Source organism: Carya illinoinensis, chromosome 1, assembly GCF_018687715.1.
Source record: "Carya illinoinensis cultivar Pawnee chromosome 1, C.illinoinensisPawnee_v1, whole genome shotgun sequence".
Taxonomy (NCBI): Eukaryota; Viridiplantae; Streptophyta; class Magnoliopsida; order Fagales; family Juglandaceae; genus Carya; species Carya illinoinensis.
The window spans coordinates 33,566,552-33,587,032 of record NC_056752.1 but is presented as its reverse complement, the minus strand read 5'-3'; the positions used below and the strand labels follow the sequence as shown (position 1 = coordinate 33,587,032).

The window sequence follows — 20,481 nt, the reverse complement described above, 5'->3', positions numbered from 1 at the left end:
GTGGTTCTCGGTGGGGTGGTGCGCCGGAGGTGGACGAACCGAACGCCGATGGCTGTGTCGGTCACGCCGGTCGGCGGCGGCGGTCTGGGCTGAAGACAGCTCCGGCCGTGGGTGAGGAGAGAGAAGAGAGAGAGAGAGATCCGGGGGGGGTCGACGCGGGGGAGAGGGAAAAAAGAAAAGGAAGAAGAAAAAAGAAAAAAAAAAGAAAAAGAAGAAAAAAAAAAGAGGAAAGGAAAAAGAAAGAAGGAAAAAGAGAAAAAAGAAAAAGAAAAGGGAAAAAAGAAAAACAGATGTAAGGAAAAAGATGAGGTCTAATCCTCATTCCGGAAAACAAAACTAAACCGCCACAAAGATATTAAAAACTACAAAACAACTAAAAGAAATAAAACACAACGTCAAATAAATTAAAAACCAATTTTAAAATGCAAATAAATTAAAATAAATAACTAATATATTAATTAAAATAAAAACAACCATATCAGCGAAAATACACTCAAAAACGGATCATCACAATTGATGTCATTAAGAAAAGTAAATGGCTTAAAAGAACCCACAAAACTACAAATTTATTTAACGATAAGCACTATTATTAAACTACAAATCTACTATCCCTGAGTCTGCCTCTCTGACTCATATTTCTCTATAAAATTGTCGTACTTGGCTTGTAGTAACATAACATTCTCTCGTAAGTCATCAAGTTGTCCCTTATAATCTGCAGCCTCTTTCTCATGTCTTTCTGCACGTTCAGTTAATTCTGCTATTTGGGCATCAGTTGCTTGTCTAGATGATTCGGGAATAACCATCTCGCTGAGCCCCCTTACATATCCTGACCTTTGACCCAAAACTTCCTTGAAAATTGTCATTGCAGCCTCCTTAGTCCGCTTCTCAGGCTCCAATTTTGACATATTTGCAGCCATCTTATCCTACCAACCATGAGAAAATCACACATGTTAGTGCTCATAATATGTACTTACAGAATGAAAATTTATTTGACGATTTTTTCTAAAACTCACTAGATTTTATTTAATACTCACATATTGCTTTTCCGTCATGGGAGTTACAAATTTGTCCTTCTTTTTTGACCACCTCACTTCTTTAAAGAAATCAACCACAGTTTCATCACTCCCAGACTTCAAATACAAGCAAATTACATTCAACTTAGACTGAATATATATAGGAAATCTTAAGGTATATTTCAACCAAAATGGAGACTTACCCTCATCTCCATTAGCCGCACAAATGACCTTCGTCGAGCTGTATGATTGTTTTGTTGCTTCTCCCTATTAAATTTATTTCGTTCAGACATTCGCTGCACTTACATGAGACATGATATAAGTGAGAAAAATAGAAGTGTCAAGAGGATTATATGACTATTTTAATTATAAAAAAATGCCACATAATGTTAATTACGTATTGACCGATAAATTACCTTGAAGTTCTCGTTTGAATATCGAGCGCATAACTTCACCCAAGTGGCTGGTGTCACCCATGATGGCACATTCGCAAGTGCTTCTTCATTACTATCATATAGCTTATAGGTTCTATGTAAATCATAGCGAATATGATTAAACCGCTTGCGTAGTGTCTTCGTAACCGCATCACGATGATTCTTCTTGGTCCAATCAAGAATGAAGTCATTCTAGAGACAAACATCAAACAAATTAATTTGATACTCTATTTGAATATGTATGAAATTCAATACTTTTACCTGAACTCTTGAAATCAATTCTTCCTTTTCATTAGCTGGTACGTCGTGCCAGCTTGCATGACTCAAATCCATATAATGCTTAACCAACCATGTAATTCTTGTAGTAAAAATGAGTGCATTTTCACAACAAGGTGCAGTTTCACCATCCTTTATTCTCAAGGGTATCTTTCCATGTTTTCGCACCTTCTCAAATTCTGTGCATTTTGCTTCTCCTCGCCCACGCTTCCGACAAGGTGGTACTAAGTTTCAAAAATCAAAATAACCAACATGTTAAGCATATAATGTTAAACAATTTGTAACAGTAATACCAGTAAAAATTAGATTAATACTAGACGGGTTTGTGATTAGTGGCACATCGACTGCTGGCATGTCATTCGGGACGACATTGGGTTGCTCAGCTGAGTCATCTGAGCTTGAGAATGCATCATCTCTAAGAGCAGCAATAGGTACTCTATTTCGAACTTCATTTCTTTGAGATCTTCCTCCATTATAGTTCACGCCACATGCTCGGCCTCTACCTCTACCTTTGCCTCTTTCAGTTGTCAACATATTCCTGCAATCACACAGTTAATATACCAATAAACTTTGCTAATTTTTTTTAAAAAATAACAAACTTAATAAGCAACTTACACAAAATGATACTAAATTGGAAAGAATACTTATATTCAAGAGAAATAAGTGGCTAGTTCATCTCATCCTCCGTCGAGAGACTATCTTCTTCTATGCTACCCTCCAATTCAGCGTTGTCATTAGAACTGTCTTCACTAGTATCATTCTTGATAAAACCTTGCTCAAAGTGATCCCAATTTGACCTTTGCATTACCGATGTTTCAATATCAATCTGCTCTGGCTCTACATTAGGCCTGTGCATGTCTGTTTGCAGTGGAATGTCATTAGCATGGACACTCACATAAGCATCGCTAGAATTATCCTCTTGGTATGCATCATCACTAGAATCAGATGTGTCATCTTCAATAAGGGGTTCTCGTGGAAGGTTATAAACATTTCTATTTATGACCTTTTGCACTACATACCAATCACCACGGATGCTACGATTTTTTAAATAAAACACTTGTGAAGCTTGGCACGCCAAAACAAAAGGGTCGTCCTTATAAGCTATACGAGACATATTCACACTAGTAAGATGTTGTTCCACACGTATCCCTCGTTTGGAATCAGAGATGTCGAACCATTCACACTTGAATAAGTAAACATGACGCCAACCCATGTAGCGGACTTCCAAAATGTCTGTTAGTCTACCAAAGAACTCAAGCTTCTCGGATCCTAGTTGTTCACTAATGACCATGACACCTGAGTTTTGGGTGCGACGATATTCTTCACGATTTGTGGTATGAAATCTTATACCGTTGCTTATGCAACCAGAATAGGACACACCCCAAGGGTCAGGACCACATGCTAGGGCATATAAATCTTCCGAAACTTCTCGAGAATTATCAGCACGTAGACTTTGAATCTATAAAAAGTTCAAACAAGGAATCACATAAAGTAAACACAATACTAGTTTTGGCGTAAAACAAATATACCAAGAGTGAGTTTACATACATGTGACTTGAACCAGTCTGAAAATTTTGCAGCATGCATATTATCGGCATTGTCGGGATACTCTTCACTCACCTGCAAGTAGTGCTCACTAGACAAAAGGCCAACATCGGTTAATCAACACAAGTAAATCAGTATCTTTAGAAACTAAATTGGTAAGTAGTTTGGTTACTTACTTAAGGTATTCCCCAATCTCTATGCAATTATTAAGAATATACCATCTGGCTTTTATGAAAATGTCATCATCTAATCGGTGACGTGATGCGAAACCCATGGGGCGCACCTTTTGTGAAAAAACAGATAGTCCCTCTCGTACACCCTCATCTCCTTCATCAACATTACGTTCAGGAGGATTGAATTTAGTCTCAACATCATTGAGGTACATGGAACAAAAATTCAAGCATTCTACATGGATATAGGCCTCAGCTATTGAACCTTCTGGGTAGGCCTTATTCTTAACATATCTTTTGAATTTTCCAAAATACCTCTCGAAAGGGTACATTCACCTATATTGAACTGGCCCTGCAAGCAGCACCTCACGTGGCAAATGGTAGGCTAAGTGCACCATTATATCGAAGAAGGTAGGTGGAAAAATCATCTCCAGCTTGCATAGAATGATAGTGATATCAGCTTGAAGCTTCTCTAAGACATCAACCCTACATGTTCTAGCACACAATTCTTTGAAAAAAGTGCTCAACTCAGTTAGTGCCAATCATACATCTTGGCGCAAGTATCCAGAAATTGTAGCAGGAAGTAATCTTTGCATGAAAATGTGACAATCATGACTTTTCATTCCTGAGATTTTGCAATCAGGTACACTAATACATCTGGCAATGTTCGAAGCGAAACCATCAGGAAATTTCACATCATGCAACCAACTACAGAAACCAGTTCGCTCAGCTCCATATAGTGTATAACATGCATGTGGCATGCTAATGCGTTGTCCATCCTGAATAAGGTGTAACTCATTCCTTATGTTGAGATTGAAAAGATAACGACGTGCATTAAGATGATCTTTAGTTTTGCCCAAGATATTCATCAAAGTTCCTACGATATTGTCACAAATGTTCTTCTCAATGTGCATTACATCTAGATTATGTCTAATCTTTATGGTCGACCAATATGGTAATTGAAAGAAGATACTTTTTTTTGTCCAATTGAACTCCTCTATAGTACGCTTTCTTTTTTTTATAGCTTTACCAAAATTTGCATCACGAATATTTTGGAGTTGAATGAGTATGTCTTCTCCAAAATACACAGTAGGTGGGTCACGATGCTCTGTATTACCATTAAAAATAGTTTTTTTCTTTCTCTAGATATGGCTCGATGGCAAGAATCGACGATGACCCATGTAGCAATGTTTTCGACTATATGTCAACCACATGGAATCTGTTTGTTCTTTGCACGATGGACACGCCATCTTCCCCTTAGTGCTCCACCCGGAAAGGTTTCCATAAGCAGGAAAGTCGTTGATTGTCCACAATAATGCTGCACGCAATCGGAAAGTCTCACTGGCCTTTGCATCGTATGTACCAACACCATTATCCCATAGATCAATCAATTCATCTATCAAAGGCTGAAGATAGACATCAATTTTATTTCCTGGTGATCTTGGTCCAGGAATCAAGAGGGAAGTGATAAAAAATGGATCTTTCATGCCTAACCAAGGGGGCAAATTGTAAAGGACAAGAACCACTGGCCATATGCTGTAAGGCTTAGCTAAATTATTGAACGGGTTGAAACCGTCGCTAGCTAAACCAAGTCTGACATTTCTTGGATCTTCTGCAAACCAAGCATGCTCTTGATCAAATGTTGTCCACACCTCAGAGTCAGCAGGATGGCTTAGAATCCCCTGCTGAATGACTCGCTGATCCTTGTGCCACCGCATATCAGCTGCTGTTTTTTGTGACATAAATAATCTCTGCAACCTGGGTTTCAACGGGAAATGTCGTAGAACCTTTTGAGGAATTCGTCTCTTCTTACTTCCGTTGAATTTCCACCTAGAGAGTTTACATTTAGGACATTCATCTTTATCGGCATTTTCTCTCCAATAAAGTATGCAGTCATTCGGACAAACATGTATCTTGTTGTAAGTAAAGCCCAAGCCTTTTTCCAAGTTACGTGACTCTTGATATGAGTTTGGCAAAAGAGCATTAGGAAAAGCTGACTTTAGCAAGTGCAAAAGCATGTCGAAAGATTTTACACTCCAACCACCAAGTGTTTTAATGTGCAGCAACTTGACAGTGAATGATAGTTTAGAATACTTTGTACAACCTTCATAAAGAGGACGTCGAGAATCAGCCAACAATTGATTGAAAGTGCGAGATGAATTAATATCAACTAATGACTTAGTTATGGGAACATCAGGTAATTCCCCAGCCCGAATATCTCGTAACATAACATCAACGTCATCAATGAAGTCATCCTCTTGTTCGGAATCATGTAGATCATCATCATCACTTATGATTAAATCTTCTTCCTCACCATGAAAAATCCACACCATATAATTCTTGTCAATACCTTTAATGATCAAGTGTCTCTCTACCTCACTTATTGGTCGAAAGTGATTATTTGAACATCGAACACATGGGCAACGGATTGCCTCGCTTGTAGCATGAGACCGGGCCAAGGTAAGAAACTCCTTCACTCCTTTAGCATATTCTCTAGATCCAAATCTATCAGTGATTTGCATCCAAATTTTATCCATCTAGAAACAAGCATGGATAGGTCATTAGAAAAAATTACTCCAAACAAGCATGATTAGATACTCTCATGTAGGAGGACGTAAACCTATACTCTCATGTAGGAGGACGTAAACCTAGCTTAATTTTCATAGATGTTGCTACAGTACCCTTTTTTAACAAGAAACATCATTAAAAAAATAAATAAATAAATAAATTCTGTAATAGGATTCCACATGGACTCACCTATGTCCTAACCAATCAGAATTTAAAAGAAATAATGGAAAGCATAAACCTTGACATGGGCAACTAGTGGGCCTAATGTTCAAGGATGTAATTGTGACAATAATAAAACAACGCAACACAAGATAATATTATTTAATATAACTCGTATCCAGATTTTCGTATCCTTTTTATTATTATTTTCTCATGTGTTATTAAATGTTCTGAGATTATTATTACATATTACTTGTGGATCTGTATACCAAATTTAAAAGTTTCTATCTCTTTCTTAGAGACTTGCTCACGTGGCTTCGCTCCCATGCGATAAAAATGTTGACAAAACTTGATGCTATTTGTCAATTTGAAAGGGTTCAATGAATATGAGATTTCAAGTTTTTTTAATGGTACCTTAAGAGATTTCAAGTTTTTAACTACGATACATATCATGATCGATTTGAGACTTGGGCCTACAGTTTGCTACTTTTCTAAAAATAAACCCCCAATTAATTGAGTTCATAGACCGAAAAGTAAAAGAGCTAGCTAGTCACATTAACTTGTGACTGTAGAATCCACCCACCCAAATATTTAGATTTGAGAAAGCTTTTCAAAATCTAAACCCACTCTGTCAAATATTTTTCTTAATTAATTACATGCAATTAGTATATTTTTTCGACAATTCTGTAATGAATCAGGAAATTATGATAGCATCATATATATATATATATATATTGGAGCTGGCCCTCATTCAGATAAACATCCTAGCTTTGTCCCTGTATGTGGTGCTCAATGCATGCCACCCTATCTGTGCGACTGTGAGTGCCCCAACATGCCCATACACATGGTACCAATAGGTTTGTTGGCCTCAAATCTTCAAAGTTTACTACCTCATCCCATAGGCACGTACATATCTCTTGGATTCTGGTAATGATTAGGGTTTTTTTTGTTATAATTATCTTTTTTTTTATTTGATTTTTTCTGAATGAAAATTACCAACAAACTCGCATATACATAATATGTTCCAGTTGTTTGATTGGTCATTATTACAACATAATAACATAACTTCCCACAAAGCATATACAAAATACACAGATCGAGTTTGATAGTAGCACTCCATGGACATCAAAACAAACCAACCCAAATAACAAGAAGGCAAAAAAGTTGACAACAAAACTAAAATTAGTAACACACCATTTGGAGAATAGATACTGTGGATAGGAACAAGAGAAATCTACTTCGTCTTCCCAATTATTCTATCAGTCTCATCATACGAACCAGGGTTGTACAAAAACACAGAAACCTAAAATATCAGTTCCAATTAAATTCACATGACAGAGAGTGGCAGGGTATTCCACAAAAATAATTCCAGTACTTGCACACAGAATACAAATGTGCTGTGAACCCACATGCATGTGACCCAAAAACACAGGACAGGGAGAAGTATTACTGCCATTACCATTGCCATTACTAAACTATTGCCATTACTTGTTTAGATACATCCTCTTCCTTTTTCTTACATTAAACTTGAAATCCAAGTACTCACACATGCAAAAGCATGTTGGTTAATCAACTTCATGCAACATTTGACATTAATAGTGATCATATTTATATTTTTTTTAGAATTTCATGAAACATCAGCCCCATTTGAATACAAACATCAGCTTCATTACACTATTTTTTCCATCACAGCTTGAGCTAAAAAAACATCCAAAATAAGTAATAAATCATTTTCCAGATGGATACAAACCCTACAACACTATTATGCTTTTCTGGGCAATGTAGAATCAGCAAGGCATTTTGTCAGCCTGAAAGGCCTACTGCAAGAACAAGTTAAAGAAACTACAAGCAAATCTATAACCAAACGTTCAAGACTTGTTTTGACAGAAGCTCAATAAACTTAATCTAAACTAACAGATGGAAAAGCAACTCATATTCCCTATCGAGATTCAAAACTCACCCGTTTGTTGCAGTCATCTCTCGGTGGCCATGGACGGGTCTCCGTAAGTTTGATACAATAGTTAAAAAGATACAGCTGATATGAAAATGACCCCAAACATCAGTAAACAACTCTCTTAAAATTCACTTGAGAGAATACAAATCAATATTATTGTATATCTATAGGTTCACCCCTAAAATCCCTTGATTACAAACCCTAAAATCGAAAATCCCTTGATTAAAATAACAATAAAACAAATCTGTCACAAATCTGGAGTGGCTTGCTTTCGTGCAAAGGAAATGTAGCTAATGGAAAGAAAATCAAAGAGAAAAGGAGAGAAATGGTGGACTCCATGACAGACAGTGAGAGAGAAATGTAGCTACCGAATCCGAGAGAGAGAGAGAGAGAGAGAGAGAGAGAGAGAGAGAGAGAGAGAGAGAGAATGAGAAACTCACCGGCGTCGATGAGAAAATGGCGGCGGCAACGGTCCAAAATGTGTGAGAACTGAGAAGTGAGAATGCTAAATCGTAGGGAGAAACAGAGAGATACAGAGGGGGAAAGTGAGGAAATCGGGGGAGGGGGGGGATTTAAATTGGCTTATTACCGCGACTTATAGTCGCGGTAATAAGCCAAATGAAGAGGCGAAAGAAATTGTGGCGAATTCATGTCGCTGTAATAAGTTGTTAAGACGACATGAATATTTCCGGCGGCCAAAACTCGCGGGAAAAGGTCTTTAATTCCGGCTGCTTGCTTAATTAGCCACAAAATTTCAACTAAAATAAAAATATGACTATTTCCGGCGATTTTAGTGTCGCCAGAAATAAAAATAGCCTAATCTACCCCTTTTTTTTTGTAGTGCCTATTTATTAATAGTATCTTATCAGGTCAATCATTTTGACCTAAATCCTTTTATATAAAATTGAAACTCACTTATTACGTGTCATGTTTATGTTGGGTTTATGAGTTGTATCATATATTGACACTTCTAGATCACAATCTAACTTGACCTCCTATGTAGCCAAATTCTTTAACATGTATTTTTACTTTTCGTATCACTCGTGATTATATATATATATATATATATATATATAATTTTATGATTTTAATGTTTTCAATACTTTAAAGAGATATATGCCTGGCAAGTGAACTTCATTGTATTTAGCAACATTTAATGCAGTGAGATCCATATTCAGGACCTTTCTATCCTCAAGTTGTATAAAACATCAGAGTTGACAATCGCATGAAATCCTAATCGAATTGGAAAGCAGAAAAATTAGCAATACATCCACTCAATTAGCCAAAGTAACATGCGCATGCAAACTAAAAGAAGCTGACAGGAAATGAAGCACACTTTCTATAAGCCTCTGAAAAAAACATCTTACAAGTTGAATAAATAAAAGAGTAAAATAACGATCGACGTTCTGTTTGCCCTGCATGCATTAGCATGAGGCAGATTGTTGTATGCTTTGTACGTAGTAGCTAGCTAGGAACTCGATGTGTTGTCTTCAAAGAGTCACACTTGGGACCTTGCACGATCCACGGCCTGCTCAATTAATTGAGGCAACAACAAAAAACAGAGAATCAAAGCAGTGAAATTACTTCAATTTTCAGAATGAAATGAAAACGATAGACAGAGATGCATATTTTAGATTGTAAATTTGAAAAAAGGAAGAAAGATATTAGAGATTGTTTAAAACGTATTATATATATATATATCTCTCTCTCTCTCTCTCTCAAGGTGGTGAGGGCATTTTGTAAGATAGCCTGGAAGAAAGGAAGCCCCTTGTTTTAGCCTTCAAAACGTTTATCTTCTCATTAATTACTCTTGATATGAAAGTCTAAAACCATTAATGAAATTATAATAATACCTAAAAGGATAATGAATAATCTTTTGATCTATTATGAGACTTCAATGTAACTCTACTAAATACTCTTATGTCAATCTCTAACTTGCATATCAATCTATTAATTTAGGCAACGTTTGAGTAATGAGATGATTTCAGATGATCTGTAAATAGTAATAAAAAAATGATAAAAAAATAATAATAAAATATTAAATAATAATGGAGTGATCACTCTACTATCCAAACACAACTTTATTTATTAATTAAATAGCATGGAATATCTATGTCCACTAAATAGCTAGCTGATCCATATATAGTACCCCGGAGCATCCTTGCTCGGTACAACTTCAACTTTTCTTCTTTACTCTTTCTTTTTTCTTCTTCTTTTTCTTTTTTTGATACACTTTTGGTGTTTCTTCATAGAAAAATTGTCTGTGATCAGATTATAGTTTGTTTAGTCATATCCTGTATTTGATGGCTATCCTAAAATCTAAGCTTAACTACAATCATAATTAACTTTGTTCGATTTGGTATATCTATATGAGAAATTCTATTTGTAATCTTAAGTATGGACTATGTATGCAGTTCTATTGATAAATGGGAGTAAAAGGAAAAAAATGATACTATTATAATTATAATTTTTTTTTTTAAACATAACTATATAAACTTGCATGAGCAATCTCCATTTTAAGACTATATGTAGACTAACATGAGAAATGTAATATCTACACACAAAATTTTGCTATCATAGCAGCTGCCACACTTCTTAATGTTGTGGGTGGCACTGTATATAGCTGTCGAGAATTCTCCGAAGAATTATCCCAACATGTGTATTTTTATTTATTTTTATATATTTTTAATCATCTTAAAAATTTTAAAAATATTAAAAAATTTATAATATCATTAAAAGATATTTCCTTAATAATTAAGTAAAAAATAAAAAATACCATTGAGATGCCTATCATTTTCCAAATGTTGTATCCTTCCTCATTTGGCAAATTTAAAGCCGTCAAATTAAATGAGTTATAAAACATCTTATTGTTAAGTCAATATGTATGAATACTTTCGTAAAAATTATATGTAAATATATTTTTTACATATTTTATTACATTTTATTAATGTAATTGAGTCTATCATTTTTTTTAAATATAAAATAATAATTTAGCCAACTATATTAATAATATATGCGGCAGTTTTCATATTATATTGGTTGATAAAAATCTTACTGGGATCTCGAGTCGTTTGCACCGCGAGTCCGTTGAAGTAACAAGTCGCACCCTGACTCCGAAATCTCGCCCAATACGAGCTAAATGCATAGCTCGCATGCCGAATCACCGACACCGGTTCGTAACACTCTCTCCCTGGCGCAAGCGCATCGCACGTCCCGTTACCTTCTCCGCATGCATACGCCAATGCCGGCCTTAGCTTCATCAAATCCGCCCCTCTCGCCACCACGCACCAAACCTGGCCCCTATACGGCATGTTATTCCTCGCCCGGGGCAGCGGCGCATAATCCGATAGAGGCTGCTTCCCGGTCAGGTCGATGCCGTAAACCGAAGTCCCATCCGGCCGCAACAAGCCCCAGTTCCTCTCCGTCCCCGGACCGCTCTTTCGATTCTCATTGTACAACGAAAATATGAATGTAGGTATGACAACGCCGGGCCTAGCTGGGGTCCCAATAGTTGGTTTTGCTGTTATCTTTTGTATGAGGTTCCGGTTGTAGGTGGCTGCATTGCGTATATTTGCTCCGGGTTCATCTACGTCACCAGCGGTTGGCCAGCCCGTTTCCGATATCGAAATCCGAATGCCCGGAAATCCTAGCTTTGTCATGGCGAAGATCACCGAATCAAGCATTTGGTCCAGAAGATTTGTGTAGATCAAACCATTTCTAGGGTCCATGTACCGGACATTTCCTTTGAGCAATGCGTAATCAAGGCTAATGTGGGAAGGATTTCCCGACCACGGGAAATAAGGGTAGACATCGATGAAGAAGAACGATTTGGTGTCGTGTAAGAACTGCAGCAGTGGCACCATCACGGTGTCCACTAGATCATGTCTGAACATCCCGGTCGATGGAGGGAAACTTGATTGCATTATGTCCATGGCCAACGGGGTGCCAACTTTGATGTTGTTGATGTTTTGAGCTTTGAGAGCGTTCTTGATTCTGTGCATGGCCGGGACAAGATCGTACCACATTTGCCGATCTTGGTCTGAATAGTAGCTTAAAACCTCGTTGCCAACAAGCAGAAAACGGATCATGGTGTTGGGGTAAAAAGGAAGGACATTGATTACGACCCATTCATCGGCTGCGGTCTGGTTGGAAGCAATGTTTGTTATTTCGTTATTTGGGACCATGATGGAAACTTGGAGCTTAGTTCCCGACAGAAGTTGCAAGATTTCGGGGTTGGCATCGTAGAGTTTCACGCGACCGGCTTTCATAGCTTGAATGTGCACCACGGATCGATTTGGAGAAGGCAGATTGTCTCCTAAAGTGCCGTAGTTTATGCCTATCTTACTCGAAATTTCTGCACCTGTGATTTATGTAAAAGAAAGTACTATCATTTGAACAAACTAATTACTTAATTGGCAAATAATTTTGGACGTAAATCAATTCCTTTGAAGAAACTTACTTGAGAGGCGGAGAAGAGAGAAGATCAGAAAGCAAGCAACAACACCCATATCTCCCATTGCTCCGCTCACGGATTAGTGATTACATACTCTGAAATATTTTATGAAATGCTTGTGTGCGGGACATGCAGTTTGCTTGGTTTTAAAGAAGAGATGAAGAAGATTAAATGCAGAAAGTGTGCAGTTATTGTAAAGAAGTGAAATGAGTAGATATTCCTCATGTCTACCTTTGTATATAGTTCAGTGATCTTTGTGAGTGTGTTAAAATTTGCAGATAAGATTCGAATATATCATGCTGTGAACAACGTCAGAACGAAGGAAAGCATAAGATCGGTCAGATAAATTGATGATCAAGTGATTATGCTGAAAAATAAAGAGAAAGGGAAGGAGTAAGCAAGCAATGAATTGATTAAAGAGAGCAACAGAGGGTCCTTCTTGGATTCCAATTGTTTCTAATCAATTGTTTGCCAAGTACAAAGGGAGGTAGTTACGAGGTGAGGAAATAGACGTTGGGGCATCTCAAAAGCTATGAATTCATGTGTACTAAAAGAGAAAAAGATTAGACTTTAATTTGATTTTAGTCCACTCAAATTGTCACATACTTGGTTCCTCAAGCTTTTTTCGGGATGCTCGGCAATAACCTTTTCTTTTGGGGATAAAAATTTAATTAACATTCGCACCAATTCAATCAATAATTTGCGTTTTTACACAACAATTGACTTCTAATTTAATTTAATTCTACGAGATTAATGAAAATTCTTGGAATTTCAATAAGCTCGAGTGAGAGACAAATCGACACATGTCTAGAGGAAACAACAGAAATTGTAGAACCCATTTCATATATCAGTCTCTTACTTTAAATCCAGAAGTTCAACCAGAAATTTTAGAGAATCCTAACAAGGGGCAAATAATCTGAGCATGCTGAGAAAGAGCAAAGCTAGGCTCACGTACGGATCGAACCCACTCATATGATGACGATAAGTGATAGTTACAATTGTGATTATGCAAGTGCCGTACAATCATTTTAAAAAAATATATAGAACTCATATGAAAAATATTAGTTTTTTAATAGTAGACCTTACTCTTTTTTAAAGTAACTATACGACGCTTGCGCATTCTACAACTAAATTTAGCATTACTCCATGATGATAGATCAAACTAAAATCTAGTTTATGCATACGGTTCGTGCATTTAGTATTTTTTTATTGAAAAATGTTTGATCCATACAAAGTTAAACCATGTGAAATATTAGATTATAAGGCTCTTCTAACTAAGCAGGGTTGGAGGATGATGAATGAGGATTCCACTCTTCTTCATAAGGTTTTTAAAACTAGATATTTTCCAACATCTACTTTTATAGAATATAGACTGGGTGCTAATATTTCTTATGTGTAGAGAGGCATATGGGAAACCAAGCACATTTTATTAAAAGGTTGTAGATGGCAAGTTGGAAATGGTCTGTCTATCAACATATGGACTGATTATTAGTTTCCAAACCATAAGCTGCTAGCTAATCTGGTTGACATACTTGCTGCAATTGATTTATAGATGGTGGCTTCTTTTATCAAGGAGGATCATAGCAGTTGGGATATTGAGAGGTGAAAAGTGTACTACCAGCAAGAGAGGCAAACAAGGTGCTAAATATAAGATTGCCATCAAATAATGTGCCAGATTTACTTATATGGGAGCATGAGAAGAGTGGACTTTTCAATGTAAAAAGTGCTTATGTTTTTTTCAGTTCTTTGGAACAAAATAGAAAGGAGGCCGAAAGTTCAAGTGCTGCAAAAAACAAACTGTTATGGAAGAACCTTTGGAAGATGCATGTTCCTCAAAGAGTCAAGGTGTTTGCATGGAGAGTGTGTAAAAATATCCTTCCTATCTTTAAAAATCTGAAGACTAGATAAGTAATAGATGAGGCTAGTTGTCAATGGTGTCAAGCAGAAGATGAAGATTTAAACCATGCACTGGTCTATTGTCCTTGTACCATTGACTGTTGGGTGCAGTTTTTTCCTTTTATAAAAGAAGCAACAACCAGGATGCAGTTTGCACAAATGACTATATCTGTTATCAGAAGAGAATAGTAGGAGAATTGGAGAGGTTGTTCCTTCTAACATGGGGGCTTTGGTATAGAAGAAATCAAAGAATATATGAAGGAAATATTCTATCAACTGAGCAAGTCAAGGAGTATGCTTTCACTCTCTACCAATAACATAATGCAGCAGCAGAGGCTATGAAGATTCAACAAAAATACAAGTGCAATTAGTAGCCTCCCCTTACAAGCGTGTTGAAACTCAATGTTGATGGAGCTCTCTTTAGTGCTCAATGTAAATCTAGTGTTGGAGCAATGCTGCATGATCATTAAGGGCAGGTGCTATTTGCTCCTAGTAAATTAGAAGCTGTTGTGGCCGATCCAATGGAGGTTGAATTACTAGCTATCTTAAGGGGCTTGCAGCTGTGCATACCTCTTGGAATTACAGAACTAAGGGTAGAGTTTGATGCCTTGTTAGTAGTCCAAGAATTGGAAAATGAAGGATATTCTACAACTTTGTGGGGTGGCTTGGTTCAAAAAATCAAGAACTTGTTCCAAAGGTTTTCAACTTGGTTTCTTCATCATAAGGGATGGGAAGCTAATGGAGTTGCTCATGGATTGGCTTAGTTTGCATGGAATCTTGATGATCTTATTATTTGGTGGGACTCAATTCCGGAATGTGTTTCCCATGCTATTTGGGTTGATTCAAATTTGTAATGTTTGAGTTTTGATGAATAAAAGTTCCACTTTGTTATTAAAAAAAAGATTAGAAAATTATTTTTAGTGTAAAATAAATTTAATGTTGCATATTAAACTGCCACTTCAATTTTTCGACAAACTTTCAAGATTTTCAAAATATTCATGTGTGGGTGTTCCTTCTATGGTGTATGTATAACGCAATATTAACCATTGAAATCTTTAGGTCACATTAAAGTAGTTCTAATTTGTTAGGTTGGACACTGTTTGATTTGATCATTAAAAAAAAAAAAAGAACGGAGAGATGGAACATGGTCTTATTTGGTTGTAAGAATATGGAAGTGTCAGCCCAATCGAAAATTTGTTTCGGCTAACAAAAAGGATGTATGTGGGCTTGGCGGGAAGGGTTTATGTACTGCAATCCATGGGTTGTTATCATAGAATGGATTTTTCCTATACAGCATCCACCCTCCCAACTTGCTGCAATGGTTGCTCAACCAAGTGTTGCTCACATTAAATAGGATGATCAACCTTGGTATGCTAACAATGCAGCCAACAACCACATTACATAAGCACTTGAGGACCTTAACATACAAAAGCCTTTTCAAGGCCATGACTCTATGACAATTGGCAATGGATCTGCTCTTCCTATTGCAAACATAGGTTCTTCCACTCTCCTTTCTAATGTTTCATCATTACATTTGAAATAAATTTTACATTGTCCAAATTTGCTAATCTCTTTTCTATACAAAGATTTTTCTTTGAAAATAACTGTCATTTGATTCTAACCAGTCACTCTTTCATGGTGAAGGAAAATCAAATCAAGAAAATCCTTTTGCAAGGCAAAATTGAAGATGGCCTATATCCCGTGCACTTAAGGAAGCTTGTCACTAATAAACTGAGGTAACCTATTACTTTTCTTGGAGTCAAGACCACTGATTCCTTCTAGCACAATTAATTAGGCCACCCAGCTCATGACATTGTTTAGTTTTTAGTTAAAAATTTTCAATTACTTATACCCAATACTAGTTTGTATAAAGTTATTTGTGAACCTTGTCAACTCTAAGAATAAAAGGCTTCGACTTTATCCTTATACTAGAAAGGCATCTGTGACGCCCCCAAATTTCGCTTGGAAACATCGACACATGTAACACAAGGTTACCTGCCCCCGTTCATGACATATAAGATACAATGTTTCTAACATGCATATAGCATATGAAATATTCATAATGGATAAAATTTTTTCTTTAGCATTACTATGCACCAAACTGAAAATATTACAAATACTTAAAACATACTTCATACATAATAACATACTACACAACTAAGATCGCAACACTAGTCTAAATCGGTTGTGATTAAAAGAGTACTGCAGATTCAACTCCATAGGTACAAGTAGTCATTTAAGTTAACTATTATACTATTATCGACGTCGTACTGTCACTTAGTCGACCGTTTCTAGCTAGTTGATCCCCGACTCTCCTCCAGATCCTATAATACAAGATCTACCATTTAAGGGGAATGACATTTAGGACTACCACAGTAAGATTTGATTACAAATCTCAGTAAATTAACAGAAAACCTCCATATAGGTTAATGATGCATGCATAGCAGTAAAAGTATGAATATATAAACACAGTCATAAATAAGCATATCATAACTTAACTTAAATCATGCAATAACTTCATATATAACATAGTATAATTTCATATCTGATATAGTATAATTTCACATAAAATATAACATAACTGACATAACTTAAACTAAAACGTAAACTGAATTTGACTTTCTTGACATGAACTTGATCTGAAACTTGACTTAACGTAAACTTGTAATCTTACTTCTTTAACTACTTAAACTTAAATTCTTGACATAAATTTGAATTTGAACTGAAATTTAACTTTACATGAACTTGAACTAACTTCTTTACTTAACATAAACTTAGACTTGAAATATGACAATCAAAATGATTCCGCCAGTCATTTTGTCAAGAGTAGTGAACAATCAAATTGATTATGTCCAACATATTCCCGTCAGAGATACTCAAATAATCAGAATGATTCGATCGTGAGTATTTTAAATCACGTGCCCTGGCAATTAGAATGATTACATCAGGAGTACTTAGTAATACTCTGACAATCAGAATGATTACATCACGAGTATTTTAAATTATGTACCCTAGTAATCAAAATGATTATACCAGGAGTAACTAGTAATACTCTGACAATCAGAATGATTACATTACGAGTATTTTAAATAAGATACCTTAACAATCAGAAAAATTACGCTAGAAGTATCTACATAACTGAACTTAAACTGAATTCTAACAATCAAATTGATTTCGCCAGAAGTATCTCGTGTAAATTACAAATGAAGATACTCGGACAATCATAATGATTACATCGCGAGTATTGTATACATAACTGACTTGAACATAACTCAAAAAACTTGACTTACTTGAGATAAAAATATTTCGTAACATGGCATGTAATAGATAACATACTTAATATGATATACTTGTAACAGTGAATATTACATGTCATGACATACTTTAAAAAATGACATACTTAATATGACATACTTGTAATGTACAGTAATACGTGACAGAATATCTTGTGTAATAGATAAATAATTTGTGACAGAATAAATTGTGTGTAAATGATAAATATGTGATAACTTGGCATGATATGACATATATGATAACATACATACATACACTATAGTTTAGTTTAGTAAGCTAAAAACTAACTTACCTCGTCTTTTGCGTTTACTAAGCAATTTCAAGCATGATCATGAGGAACTGAAAATAATGATGTCTAAAAATTAGAAATATAGAAAAATACTAACTTCGTGCAAAATTACCATTTTACACTCTACATGTGAAAAAATGACCATTTTACCCCTAATTTAAAGATTTTGCATCCTAACTTCAAAAATCACCAAAATTTACATACCTTATTTAAATTTTGTCCTAAACTCAAATAGCAAATCAGAAAATTTTAAAACTAAACACAACCCATAAAAACTCTATAGGGGCGGAAACTTGCATGGGCTTTTTCTATTGATTTTGTTGCAATTCTGTCAATTTCAAAACTCATGATCAAACTAAATTTTTGCAAAAAAGATCTTTTTATCCTAAATTTAAAATATTCTTAAAACATCCACTAAAATATGCTAATCATCAACACCCAACTTTTTAGAAAAATGGTCCAAACTTTTTAACTAAAAAAGCAAACCCTTGAATCATATGGTTTGATCTATTTCAAAGCATCTCCAAGAATTTAAAAAATCTAAATGTTTCTTTTAACATATTCATAACATATTCCTAAGAATAATCATGTTTTGAATAATCAACAAAAGTCATCAAAATCACTAAAACAATATTTGAAATTTTTGGTTTCTTTCTAAATTCAAAAAACAATTTTTTGTTTCTAACTTGTTTTAATCAACCTTTTGATCCATGACTTATAAATATATGATCTTCAAACTAAAACATCACATAGTTTAAAAAGGTGTGCTCAAACAGATATAAGCTTTAAATTCAAGATCACATGGTTAAAAATCAACCAAAACATAAATTTAGCCAAGAACATCAATACTTTGGCCTATCTGAATATCTCTTTGCATACAATTTCATATCTTTGAAATTAGCATAAAATATTTTCAAAATAATATTCTAACATGTATATAAGAGACTTAGGATCCTCCAATAAAATTATCAAAGCTATTGGAATAGGTTTAAACCACAAAAGATTTAAACTTTCTCAAAATAAAAACTGTTTTTTCTCTTCCAGTTTCTATGTTTCTATATCTAAGAACATCTTTCATAAAAACATTTAATCATACAAAAACTACTCAACCAATAATCATATACATGTTAAAAAGACTCCATAAAAAGTTCAGACCAAGAGCCATCCATTAGCTTGGTCAAAAACTCTAAAATATAACATACTCTCCAGTTTATCTCCAAAAATGACCTTTTTAGGATTTAAACAACATTTGACTAACCATATGATTTTCAAATGGAACAAATAAGATATAAACGTAAACTAGACTAAAAAAAGAACAACTTATATGAGAAAAATTTTTGAGTAAATATTTACAAAAACTTCAAAATGGGCGTGCAAAAAAACTCTGAAAAGCTATCCGAGACAATCTTTGGTTTTCTTTCTAAGGAATATGGGAAAAAGAGGTGGGATGATTGTGAAATGGGCTAGACGACTTATTCAATAAGTGAAGGATGAATAGAGGACAGAGAATGAGCTTGATTTTGCTCTTGAAAATCCAAAAAAAGACAAAACTATCCCAAGATATTTTCTCATAGTGGAGTATTGAGTTGAAAGAGTGAGGTGGCCCCTTTAGCTTATCCATTCTAGAACCTTCTAGGCCCCTTTTGAAATATCTGGTCAGCCAAGTGGGAGTGCAAAATTTAGCCAAGAAGTAATGCTAATGAGGCCAAATTTGTGGGCCTTAATATGCCTAAACCGAATGGGCTTCAATTTGAGGTTTTAAGAGGGTTTGGGTTGCTATCAAGCCCAAAACCAATTTCTCTTGGTCCAATCAAATATTTAAGATTTGAAAGATTGGATAATGATATTCTAACATAAATTTGAAAGATTCATAGCATGTGGAAAAAATTTTATCTAGCGATTAAATACAATGTTAGAAACTGATTCAGTTAGGATTTTATGGTCAACTTTAGGATTTGGACAAAATCGTTTAGGATTTCGGTTTTAACCATGATTTTGGATTCTCAATTGGATTCCAACCATATAGGGTTTTACTAGGGTATAAATCCTCTTTGGTTTGACACAATTTGATTAGTTAGATGAAATAGAGTTTTTGCTCAGGTGGCATGATCTCACACCTTGATTCTTTCAAATCCATCAAATGTTCCTCATGGTGTCAAGTGTCTAATACTATTTATCATGTGTGGTTAAGATCTTGCTAACTATCCAAATAAAACTTCTCTAACCTAATTTGGACATTCCACACTATAATTTTGAAAACATTGCACTTGATACGCTTATCAAGGTTTCTATTCACTCCAAAAAAATGTATAATAAACTTAGCACTGAAAAGTCATAAATATTTATATGAACTTAAAGTGAAAATCATTTACTGAAATTCGACCTCGAAGTACCCCTAAAAATAAATTCACAGTTTCAAACAGGCATTTC

The 20,481-nt window shown here is 35.2% G+C and overlaps 2 protein-coding genes across 2 annotated transcripts; both read right to left on the bottom strand.

Annotated features, from left to right (window-relative positions):
* Window positions 1-4,580: 4,580 nt before the first annotated feature.
* On the bottom strand, window positions 4,581-5,975 carry LOC122291124. Its single transcript, XM_043098790.1, has one exon. The coding sequence runs from the start codon at window positions 5,973-5,975 to the stop codon at window positions 4,581-4,583; it is 1,395 nt and encodes a 464-aa protein (XP_042954724.1).
* Window positions 5,976-9,377: 3,402 nt separating this feature from the next.
* On the bottom strand, window positions 9,378-12,984 carry LOC122302377 (probable glucan endo-1,3-beta-glucosidase A6). The gene is made up of 3 exons (XM_043113604.1): window positions 12,579-12,984; window positions 11,175-12,479; window positions 9,378-9,647 (listed from the first exon to the last, which is right to left on the bottom strand). Exons 1-3 carry the CDS (start codon window positions 12,634-12,636, stop codon window positions 9,610-9,612), a joined length of 1,401 nt encoding a protein of 466 aa, XP_042969538.1. The 5' UTR covers window positions 12,637-12,984; the 3' UTR covers window positions 9,378-9,609.
* Window positions 12,985-20,481: the final 7,497 nt, after the last annotated feature.